The sequence below is a fragment of the Eriocheir sinensis genome, chromosome 60 (assembly GCF_024679095.1).
Source record: "Eriocheir sinensis breed Jianghai 21 chromosome 60, ASM2467909v1, whole genome shotgun sequence".
Lineage (NCBI taxonomy): Eukaryota > Metazoa > Arthropoda > Malacostraca > Decapoda > Varunidae > Eriocheir > Eriocheir sinensis.
Genome location: NC_066568.1, coordinates 10,371,395 through 10,382,971, shown reverse-complemented (window position 1 = coordinate 10,382,971; position 11,577 = coordinate 10,371,395). Strand labels below are relative to the sequence as shown.

The 11,577-nt window shown below is 52.1% G+C and overlaps 2 protein-coding genes and 1 pseudogene across 2 annotated transcripts; all 3 read left to right on the top strand.

Moving 5' to 3' along the window:
* The first annotated feature begins 1,569 nt into the window (after positions 1-1,569).
* Positions 1,570-11,498, top strand: LOC126985963 (SET domain-containing protein SmydA-8-like; annotated as a pseudogene).
* Positions 2,898-4,965, top strand: LOC126985631 (neurofilament heavy polypeptide-like). Its single transcript, XM_050840786.1, has 3 exons — positions 2,898-3,342; positions 3,551-4,092; positions 4,144-4,965. Exons 1-3 carry the CDS (start codon positions 2,898-2,900, stop codon positions 4,963-4,965), a joined length of 1,809 nt encoding a protein of 602 aa, XP_050696743.1.
* Positions 5,610-6,627, top strand: LOC126985630 (germ cell nuclear acidic protein-like). Its single transcript, XM_050840785.1, has 2 exons — positions 5,610-6,338; positions 6,466-6,627. The coding sequence occupies exons 1-2, from the start codon at positions 5,610-5,612 to the stop codon at positions 6,625-6,627; spliced, it is 891 nt and encodes a 296-aa protein (XP_050696742.1).
* Positions 11,499-11,577: the final 79 nt, after the last annotated feature.

The following is an 11,577-nucleotide window of genomic DNA, read 5'->3' as shown; positions in this document are numbered from 1 at the left end:
TTTTTTATTATTTTTTTTTACAACAAAGGAGACAGCTCAAGGGCACAAGAAAAGGAAACAATAATAAAAGAAGCCCACTACTCGCTGCTCCTAAAAGAAAGACTCAAAAGAGGTGGCCGAAAGAGAGGTTAATTTCGGGAGGATAGATGTCCTGATACCCTCCTCTTGAAAGAGTTACTGATACTACTATACAACTGCTAAAATTATTACTACTACAGCTACTACATACATTACTACTAACAATAGCAACAATACCATACTATTCAGATACATGTAGTAGTAGTAGTAGTAGAAGCAGAGGAGTAGGAGGAAAAAGAAAAGAAGGAAGATGATGAAGAAGGAGGAGGAGGAGGAAAAAGAAGAGAAGAAGGATAAATAAAAAAAGAGAGGAGGATACAGAACACAGGAAGAGATAAAATAAAATGAAAAGGATGAGAAAAAGTAAGAATAGAATGAGGAGGAAGAGGACAAGGACGAAGATAGGGAGGAGGAAGAGGAAGAGGACAAAGATAAAGAGGAGGAAGAGGATAAAGAGGAGGAGGACAAAGATAAAGAGGAGGAAGAGGACGAAGATAAAAAGGAAGAGGAAGAGGACGAAGATAAAGAGGAGGAAGAGGAAGAGGACAAAGATAAGAAGGAAGAGGAAGAGGACGAAGATCAGAAGGAAGAGGAAGAGGACGAAGATAAGAAGGAAGAGGATGAAGATAAGAAGGAAGAGGAACAGGACGAAGATAAGGAGGACGAAGAGGAAGAATATATAAAGAGGAGGAAGAAGAAAGAGGGAGAGGAGGAATATAACAAAGAAAAAGATGAAGACAACAGAATAAGAAAAGAAGAACGAAAATAAGAAGAAAAATAGATATAGAATGTGAAGATTATTATTATTATTATTATTATTATTATTATTATTATTATTATTATTATTATTATTATGATTGATTATTATTTGTCACGGCCAATGATACATGAAGAGACTAGGGATGTTTATGTTAATCTCTCTCTCTCTCTCTCTCTAAAATAAACCTCTTCCTTCTTCCTCACCTTGAGAGAGAGAGAGAGAGAGATTTACATAGAAAATCAGACCACACAGACCGCATGGTCCAGACTTGAGTAGTCTGTCCTTAAACCTAAAAGTGATTCTACATTAATCAGATGGCTCCAAAACGTTGCATTTTAACTCTAATTAATATTAAGTTCAAGGAAGTGTCGGTCGAGCTTGTTTTAAAGGAGTCAATCGTGTTACTTGACCACTGAAGGTGGGAGCTATTCCATTCTCGCACTAACGTTGGTAAGAAAAATTTGGTGCAGTTTGAATTTACTTGTCTATATTTGAGTTTTGTGCCATTGTTCCTCGTTCGCAAAGAGTCATCGATCATAAACAGTTGATTTATCCACGTTCGTGAATCCATTAAGTATTTTAAAACATTCGATCAGTTTTCCTCGGAGGCGAAGTTTCTCAAGAGAGAACATGTTAAGGGTGGAAAGCCTTCTTCGTAGGGTGGAGAGAGAGAGAGAGAGAGAGAGAGAGAGAGAGAGAGAGAGAATATGTCCACACTCGTAGAATCTCGACTCTATATTGACACGCGCACACACACACACACACACACACACAGTCTCCTGCCATCGCCTCACCAGGACTGTGCCGTGAGAGAGAGTGAGAGAGAAAAAGAAAGATAATAAAGAGAGATAGAGATAAAGCGAGAGAAAGAGAGCGAGCCTTCTATCTTTATCTTCCAGGGACGACTTTGGACTCCTACAAGACGGTTCCATAACACAAGCAAGGTAGGTGGCGGTGGTGGTTGAAAATTCTCGTAAATAAGTAATTTTAATGACCTCAATTTGTATTTTATAAAGGTAGATTAATAGTAAAGGTGTAATAGTAGTGGTGGTTGTAGTAGTAGTAGTAGTCGTAGAGGTAGTAGTAGTAGTAGTAGTAGTAGTAGTAGTAGTAGTAGTAGTAGTAGTAGTTGTAGTAGTAGTAGTAGTAGCAGCAGTAGTAGTAGGTTAGTAGTAGTAGTAGTAGTAGTAGTAGGCTAGTAGTAGTAGTAGTAGTAGTAGTAGTAGTAGTAGTAGTAGTAGTAGTAGTAGTAGTAGTAGTAGTAGTAGTAGTAGTAGTAGTAGTAGTAGTAGTCGAAGGCGTAGTCGCAGCAACAGCCAGAAGATCGAAAGAGCGAGAAAAAATGTGGGAATAGGAAACAGATTATTTTGGTGAGGTGACAAAACCACGTGACGTCACCAGCAAGCACGGCGCTGATTGGCCGAGCCGCGGACACTGACGAGAGAGAGAGAGAGAGAGAGAGAGAGAGAGAGAGAGAGAGCAAGGCACCCACATGGCCAGGGTATTTATAAACAGGAATCACGCCGTCTAGTCACCAACTCGTGGCTCACGGAAGCAAATCACTCCACGGCCTCTTATTTTAACGCCAGAGACGAGGAGCATGGGGGTAAAGGGCGGGGCGGGGCGGGGCACGGTGAGGGTGAATGGGTGGGGGGGGGCGGGGCGGGGAGTTCAGCGAGGCCTCAGGCAGGGTCGCACGTGGGCTAAATGTGAGCGAGGAGAGACAGGGCGAGGGAGGGCGAGGAGGAGGAGGTCGTCTTGTGGCTGAAAACAGTTGCTGGCCTCGTCGTCTGCTGCCGCTGGTCGTGGCTCGCGAAGTATTTGTGTGGCGACGTGACTGGCGACGTTCCCCGTCGGCGAGGCCCCGGTGACCTGCTGCTGCTGCTGCTGTCGTTGCTGCTGGCGGCGGAGGAGGTGGCCGCGGGCACTGGTGGTTGAGGTGATCGCTATCTCCTGCGTCAGTCTTGGCGTGTGGGCGTGTGTACAGCTACACGTGCGTGCGTGACTGTGTCTTGTGCCACGCGGCGGCGACGAACACTCCACACAGCCCACGGGCGCCATGGAGCCCTGCGAGGCTGCGGGCAGCTGTGGCGGCGGTGGCAGCGTGGTGGCGGAAGTGCTGATGGAGGAGTGGTGGAGGCGGCAGGCGGAGGGCGAGGGGCGGCTCAGGGAGGTGGAGAGCCGCCTACGTGAGGCCAGCGTTGAGGTGCAGCAGCTGCGTGGTGTCGTGGAAAAGTGCGAGACGCGGGGCGGCGAGGATGGCGTCGCGGTGCAGGGGCTGCGGGGGGAGGTGAAGGCCCTGCGCGCAGCGGTGTGCGGCCTGGACCACCGCAGCACCTTGGCGGAGGCGGCGACGGGGCGGCTGGAGGCCCGCCTGGCCCACCTGAGCGACAGGCTGGCCGGGGCCACGGCGGACACCCAGCAGGCTGTGGCCAGGCTGCTGGCGGCTTTCGCCCGGCGGGTGCTGCCCCACGCCGCCGACGCCGCCGCCGCCTCCCCGACGAGTGGCTGCTGGGGGCCGCGGAGGCCAATGGAAACAGCAATGGACCGACGAGTGCTGCCTCCCAGCCTCCCCAGCTCGCCGTCCCACAACGCCCCGCCGAGGGGGCGAGCGGAGACCCTTCTCACGGGGCTGACGGAGGACACGGCGACGAGACGACGGGCAGCACCGTCGCCACGACCATTGCCGCAGCGACGGCCCCGGCTGACCAGCGGCCACGGCCACGCCCGCCGCGGCGGCCGAGGGGCTGACGCTCCCCGCCGACAGAGCCAGCACGAACACGAAGACGACCAGCAACGACGCCACGCAGCACACGACGACGATAACGACCACGACGACGACGACGACCAAACCGGCCGAACTAGAGTTCGGCAAAGCCTTCCCCGACAACACTTCCGCCGGCGAGAACGCTACGACACCAGGGAGGAACGGGGCGGCCCCCGGGGCAGGCGGGGCGGCAGAGGTGGCAGGGGGGGCAGAGGGGGCCGCTGGGGCCGCGGAGGCCGAAGCAGGGACAGGCCCGCGCCGGAGACCAGGGAGGCGCTCCCGCCTCCGCCGGGCATCAGGCACCTGCCGGGCGTCACGCCCAGCCCCACCACCTCCGCCCCCGCAGGGTGTTACGCACAAGCCGGGCGTGTCCTGGGCTGCGAGGGTCGCCGGTCAGCCGCAGGCGGCGCGGCAGGTCACCAGTGAGCCACGGCAGGCTGAAGAGGCAAAGAAGGTGCCAGAACAGGCCACCAGTGAGACACAGCAGGTTGAGCAGGCCAAGAAAATGCCAGAACAGGCCACCAATGAGACACAGCAGGCTGAGCAGGCCAAGAAAGTGCCAGAACAGGCCACCAGTGAGACACAGCAGGCTGAGCAGGCCAAGAAAGTGCCAGAACAGGCCACCAGTGAGACACAGCAGGCTGAGCAGGCCAAGAAAGTGCCAGAACAGGCCACCAGTGAGACACAGCAGGCTGAGCAGGTCATCAGTGAGGCACATATAGCGGTGCAGGTGACCAGCGAGCCACAGCAGGCACAGCAGGTTAAAGAAGTGTCTAACAAGGTCACCAGTGTGAGACGAATACCACCGAAGGTCACCAACGAGACTGAAGAGGTCAAAGAGGTGTCTGACAAGGTCACCAGTGTGAGACGAATACCACCTCAGGTCAGCAGCGAGCCACAGAAGACCCAACACGCCAAGGAGGAGACAGAGAAGGCCACCAGTGAGCCACAGAAGGCACAGCAGGGTCAGGAGGTGCCAGAGAAGGTCGTGAATGAAGCGCATTCATCGGAAGTAGCGTCTGGACCCAAAGTGACCAAAGATTCCAACATTAAACCAAAACTGTCGCAAAAGACCAACACTGAAGAAGCTGAGAGGACAGCGGAGGTCACCGATGGTCCGAAGGCGAAAGAGGTCAGGAGTGAGACACAGCTGACAGAAAAGGTCAGCGAGGAATCGAAAGTGACAGGGAAGAACAGCAATGAGAAAAAAGCGAAAGCAAAGGTCAGTAAAGATCCCAAAGCGACAGAGGAGGTCAGCCATGAACCTAAGGTGACTGAGGAGGTCAGCCATGAATCCCAGGTGACAGGAACAGTAAGAAATGACCCAAAAGTTAAAGGAAGGGCGGAGATGTGCATGTGACAGAAAAGGTTAATAAGAAATCGCAGACGACGGAAAGAACGGCAATGAGAAAAAAGCGAAATGAACGGTCAACACAGATCACATGACATTAGAGGTCAGCCAAGAGGCACAGGCGACTGGAACGGTAAGCAATGACCCAAAACGTAAAGGGAAGGGAAGCGGGGAACTGCAGGAGACAGAAAAGGTCAGTAAGGAACCGCAAGCGACAGGAAAGAACAGCAATAAGAAAAACGAAAGCAAAGGTCAGCAAAGATCCCAAAGTGACAGAAGGGACCAGCCATGAATCCCAGGCCACAGGAACGGCAGGCAGTGACCCGAAAGTTCAAGGAAGAAGCGGGACCTGCAGGTGACAGAGAAGGTTAGCAAGGCGCAGAAGAGGAAAGGAAAGAACAAGAAAGCCAAGAGCCGAGGTCCAGGAAGCGTCAGGCGCCACAGAGGTCGAGAAAAAAGTTACACAAGCCACAAACGCTGTCGGACGGGACGCAGCGGTCAGGAGCAGTCACCAGCAGGGCAGAGTGGGAAATAAGGTCACTAGTAAATCAAAGTCACAAGATAGGGCCACGGACGAGCAACACTCACCAGCAAAGGTCAGCAGTAAACCAATGTTGTCAGAATTGGCCACGAAAGGGAGCGAGTTGTCGGACATGACTGGAAGAGAAGCAAAGGTGGCAGCGCCTGACTCGGCCACGGACGTGCCACAGCTGTCAGATCTGAGCACAAACGAGGCAGAGTTGCCAGATCTCGCCACAGATGAGACAAAGTTGCCAGATTTAGCCACAAAGGAGACAGAGCTGCCAGATCTTGCCACGGATGAAACAGACTTGCCAGATTTAGCCACAAAGGAGACAGAGCTGCCAGATCTTGCCACGGATGAAACAGACTTGACAGATTTGAAAACGGTCGAATATGAGTTGCCAGATCTCGCCACGGACGAGAAAGAATTGTCAGATCTCGCCACGGACGAGAAAGAGTTGCCAGATCTCGCTATGGACGAGAAAGAGTTGCCAGATCTCGCCATGGACGAGAAAGAGTTGCCAGATCTCGCCACGGATGAAACAGACTTGCCAGATCTGGCCACGGACGAAACAGAGTTGCCAGATTTGGTAACGGTTGAAGAAGAGTTGCCGGATTTGGCAACGGTTGAAGAAGAGTTGTCAGATTTGGTAACGGTTGAAGAAGAGTTGCCGGATTTGGCAACGGTTGAAAAAGAGTTGCCAGATTTGACAACGGTCGAAGAAGAGTTGCCAGATTTGGTAACGGTTGAAGAAGAGTTGCCAGATTTGGTAACAGTTGAAGAAGAGTTGCCAGATTTAGTTTTAGTCGAAGAAGAATTGCCAGATTTGGCAACGGTTGAGGCAGAGTTGCCAGAAGAGGTCGATAAATTGCCAAAAAGTCACAGCGAACAAAACAGACCGAAAAAAGTCAACGATGAAGCACAGTTGTCGAAAAACGAAACAGAATCGCCAGGAAAGGCCACCAGCGAAAGACACTTGCCGGAAGGGGCCGCGGGAGAGCTGGGGGTCAGGGATACGGTCCAGGAAGGTCAGGGTCACGGGGGAGCGCGGTCAAAGGGCGGCAAAGGACGGCGACGAGGCAAGAAAGAGGAACGAGGTCAAGACGAGAAGAAAGAAGAAAGAGGCACAGTGGGAGGTAAAGAAGTAGAGGAGGAAAGAAAAGGAGCAGAAGCAAAAAACGAAGGGAGAGTGGAAGAAAACAAGAGAAGGGAGGAAGGAAAGAAGAATAAACAGGAGGAAAAGAGAAAGGAAGAAGGATTGAGAAAGAGAAAGGAGGATGAAAACAAGAGGGAAAGAGAGGAAGGAAAGAGAAAGGAAGAGGAAAAAGAGAAAAAGACGAGGGAGCAGGAGGAGGCGAGAAGAAAGAACATAGAAGGAAAGGAGAAAGAAAAGGACGAAAGGATAGAAAAGAAGAAAGAAGAGAAAAAGAATAAGAGAGAGGAGGAGGAGCCCAGGAGGAAAGAAAAGGAAGAGAAGAGAGGACAGGAGGAGATAAGAAAGAAAGAAGAGGAAGAAAGGAAGAAGAAAGAAGAGGCAGAGGAAAAGCGAAAGCAAGAGGAGATAAGGAGGAAGGAAAAAGAAGAAATGAGGAAGAAAGAGGAGGAAGACAGTAAGAAAGAAAAGGAAAAGAGGAAAGAGGAAAAGAGGAAGCAAGAAGAAGAGGAAGAAAGGAAAAAAGAAAAGATGATGCAAGAAGAGAAACGAAAAGAGAAAGAGGAGAAGGAGAAGGAAAGAAGAAAAGAGAAGCAAAAGATGGAGGAAGAAGAGGAGCTAAAGAAGAAGGAATTAATGAAAATGGAGGAGGAAGAAGAGAAGAAAACCAAAATGGAGGAAAAGAAGAAAGAGGAAGTAAGGAAGGAAGAAGAGAAGAAGCAAATGAAGAAGAGCGAAAAAGAGGAGGAAGAAGAGAAGAAGGAGGAGAGAAAAACAAATACAGAATGTGAAGAAGAAAGAATGGAAGAGGGAGAGGAGGAAAAGAGGCGAACGGAGGAGAAGGAGAAAGAGGAGGAAAAGGAGAGGAAAGAAAAGAATGAAGAAAATAAAATAAAGAAAATAGAACCTGAAGAAAGAGAAAACACAGAAACCTTTGATATGAAGACAAAAGAAAAAGAAGTCGAAGAGGGAAGTATGAAGAAGGAAGAAGAAGAGGAGGAGGAGGAGGAGGAGGAGAAGAGGAAGAAGGAGGAGGAGGAGAAGAGGAAGACCTGGGCCTACATGCCTGAATTACATAAACAACCACTCAGAGTTAAAGAGAGAGAGAGAGAGAGAGAGAGAGAGAGAGAGAGAGAGAGAGAGAGAGTTACTACGTTTTATTTTTTTTTCTATTCAACTTTATTCTAGTAGTAGTAGTAGTAGTAGTAGTAGTAGTAGAAATAGTAGTAGAACTGTAGAAGTAGTAGTAGTAGTAGTAGTAGTAGTAGTAGTAGTAGTAGTAATAGTAGAAATAATAGTAGAAATAATAGTAGAAATAGTAGAAGAACTGTAGAAGCAGTAGTAGTAGTGGTAGTAGTAGTAGTGGTAGTAGTAGTAGCAGTAGGAGTAGTAGTAGTAGTAGTAGCAGCAGTAGTAGCAGGAGGAGGTAGTGGAGGCGGCAGCAGGAGTAAATACCAGCCCTATGGACCAAACATAATAAATAAATAGAATAGAATAGAGTAGAATAGAATAAAAAAAGAGAAAAAAAATCAGTTCATCCCCCTAACCCCCCCTCCCCCCCGCAGGATGGAAGGCGGCGGCGACGAGGCCCAGGAGCCCGAGGTGGGCATGTGTGCGAACTGCGGCTTCCTGGCCAAGCTGCGCTGCGCGAACTGCCGCCAGGCCTTCTACTGCAAGCGGGAGTGCCAGCGTGAGCACTGGAAGAAGGGCCACAAGGACCAGTGCCAGCCATTCCAGGTAACAATTGATTTTTTGCATTTTTGGCACCTCGTCTATATATATTTTTTCCCATCACTAATAAGAAAAATAACTAAGAATAGGAATAAGAAAAATGGTGCTACTCCTAATACAAATAATATTAATTCTATAATTTCTACTATTATGTGCCATTAATAAAATAATAATGATAATGGTGCTACTACCAATACTACTACATACTACTACTGCCTGGTGGTCAGCGGGCAGGCGCAGTGTCCTGGAGGACCAGGTTCGCGTCCCGCCCGCCGCTACACGCTGACGATTTTCGGTCTCGCCTAGTGGTCAAAGACTACCCACATGCTGTCCTGATGACCGTCCATCAACCCGGACTCTGGCGAATCTCTCTAAAGAGGATCAAAGATGAGTTCGGGGGGGCTGCATGAGCCAAGCAAGATGGCGCCACTATAAAACACTTGCCTGCACCATTACAAGCAGGGGCCGACCACCAGGACCCACCAAGAAAGCCAACCGGTGCTAAGGGCCGAACGTAAAAAAAAATAATAATGGTACTACTACTAATACTACTAATGGCACTACTACTACTACTACTACTACTACTACCACCAACAACACCACCACCACCTGCCCCTCCCTCACCAGGTGCAGCACTCCCCCGAGCTGGGCCGCTACATGGTGGCCTCGCGGGACCTGAGCCAGGGATGTGATTCTGCACGGGGCCAATCGTGGTGGGGCCCAAGCAGGTGACGGAGCCCGTGTGTCTGGGTTGCTACAAGCGCGTGGACGGCTCCTACAGGTGAGACGGGCCGCGACAGGCTGGGGCAGGCTGGAGGAGAGGGAGGGACATGTGATTGAGGCTCGGGTGGAGGATTATAAGAGAGAAAGGTTAAATAGACAGGAGAAGAGTAGGAGCAAAGGAGTAGGATTGAGGAAGGTATATTTGAGGGGAAGGAAGACTTGTAGGGAGGGGTAGGCTATGCAATGTTGAAATGCTGAGAGAGAGAGAGAGCCTGTGTTAGGTCGGCAGAGTTATGTGCAGAGAAGGGATGCCGTGTATATAGGTTAGGGAAGGCATGTAAAGAGAATGAACAGATGGCACCACTATAAACACTTGCCTGCGCCATGACGGGCTTGGGCCAACCACCAGGCCCCTAAAAAAAACCTACCGGCGCTATAGGCCATAACGTAATAAAAAAGGAATGCTGGGTTAGTTTAGCAAGGATATTCTCCAACTCAGTCCCAAAAGTGGAATTAATAAGTCAAGCTAGCCACATAACTTAATACTAATAATATGTTAAAAAATTCTTATCACGGAACGAGCTGCGGAATGTGTCAGGCGTCTCAGGTGTATGTTCTTATGTTCCTCGTGTGTTTTTATGTGTTGTGCTGTGTCGAGTGCAGGTGTGAGCGGTGCGGCTGGCCCATGTGCGGCCCGGAGTGCTGCAGCGCGGCGGACCACCAGCCGGAGTGCGTGGTGGGCCAGGAGATCGGCTCGCCCATAGACATCAACAATTTCGACAGGCCAACCACTTCTACGGTGATCTTCCCTTGAGGTACGTTGTGTGTGTGTGTGTGTGTGTGTGTGTGTGTGTGTGTGTGTGTGTGTGTGTGGTACTGGCACGTCCGTATAAACTGTTTACTTCACACGTGATTTCATCCGGCAAAGCATTATGTGCATCATTGGCTATGTCAGGAGAGCTGAAGTGTGTGTGTGTGCGTGTGTGTGTGTGTGTGTGTGTGTGTGTGTTAGTGTGTGTACAGCCCCTAACCCCGCCCCCCGCCCCCAGGAGCCTCACCCTCAAGAAGCGGTCGCCGCGGCGCTACGAGCAGCTCCTGGCGCTGGAGAGCCACTACGAGGACCGGCTGGGCTCGCACCTCTACGAGCAGAACCAGAAGCGCGTCGTCAACTTCCTGCGCAACTACTTCTTCCTGCAGGAGTTCTCCAAGGAGGAAGTGGACTGCTCGGAGCGCACCATCCACACGGTGACGGGCATCATGGACGTGAACGCCCTGGAGCTGCGGCTGGCGGAGGCGGAGGTGATGGGGCTGTACCCGACCTTCGCCATGCTGGAGCACTCGTGCACGCCCAACACGCGCCACACCTTCACGGCGGAGCGCCGCGTGGTGCTGCGTGCCGCCGTGGACATCCGGCGCGGCGAGCACCTCAGCACCATGTACACGCACGTGCTGTGGGGCACGGCGGCGCGCCGCGACCACCTCAAGCACAGCAAGTACTTCATGTGCACCTGCTGCCGCTGCGCTGACCCCACCGAGCTGGGCACGCACTTCTCGGCGCTGCGATGCCGTGCCTGTCCCAACGGCTTCCTGCTGTCCGCGGCGCCGCTGGACGAGCTGGCGGACTGGATCTGCGCCTCGTGCAGCGCCACCATGACGGCGCAGGAGGTGACAGACGCCAACCTGCGGCTGGGCGAGGAGGTGGAGGCGGCGTTGGCGCGGCCGGAGCTGTCCTCGCTGGAGGAGCTGGTGACGCGCCACGCCCGCAGCACCGTGCACCCCAACCACTTCCACTTGTTCGCCGCGCGGCACACGCTGCTGCAGATGTACGGCCGCGACCCCAGCGGCGCCACGCCCGACCACATGCGGAAGAAGGAGCGGCTGTGCCAGGACTTCCTCAAGGTGTGCACGGCTCTGGACCCCGGCATGGCCCGCCTCGGACCCTACGCCGGCGTGGCCCTCTACGAGTACCACCTGGCCGTGCTGGCTCGGGCGCGCGGCGACCCCGACGCCCCACAGATGGAGACCGCGGCGCTACGGAAGGACATTGAGACGGCCAAGGCGCTGCTGCAGCAGTGCATCCGCGTACTGCAAGACGAGCCCGAGGACCAGCCCGAGGGACGCCTTTGTGCCATGGCGCGCGACAACCTCACGGAGTTGCGCCAGTGGGAGGCCACCATCGCGGGGCCCTAAAGGCTGACCCGCGGCCCGCTGGGCCCATGTGTCCCACGCCCGTCAGGGGGAACAGGCACAGACAGACACACAAAGACAGAGATAGCCATTAGCTCTTATAGTGTGTATTTGTGTGCGCGCGAGTGCGTGTGCTCGCGCATGTGTGCGTGCGCGCGTGTGTGTGTGTGTGGCACTGATTATAGCGTTGGGTTGTTATGTTAATGTTCAAGTGTTTATGAATCACGACGGTGTTTTATTACCCTGTGTGTGTGTGTGTGTGTGTGTGTGTGTGTGTGTGTGTGTGTGTGTGTGTGCTCACGCG

Coding starts and splice junctions, on each gene's coding strand:
- LOC126985631 (XM_050840786.1), top strand. CDS start 2,898: ATGGAGCCCTGCGAGGCTGCGGGCAGCTGTGGCGGCGGTGGCAGCGTG. Junction 3,343..3,550: donor CGCCGCCGCCTCCCCGACGA/GTGGCTGCTGGG, acceptor CCGGCTGACCAG/CGGCCACGGCCACGCCCGCC. Junction 4,093..4,143: donor CCACCAGTGAGACACAGCAG/GTTGAGCAGGCC, acceptor GAGACACAGCAG/GCTGAGCAGGCCAAGAAAGT.
- LOC126985630 (XM_050840785.1), top strand. CDS start 5,610: ATGACTGGAAGAGAAGCAAAGGTGGCAGCGCCTGACTCGGCCACGGAC. Junction 6,339..6,465: donor AGGCAGAGTTGCCAGAAGAG/GTCGATAAATTG, acceptor ACTTGCCGGAAG/GGGCCGCGGGAGAGCTGGGG.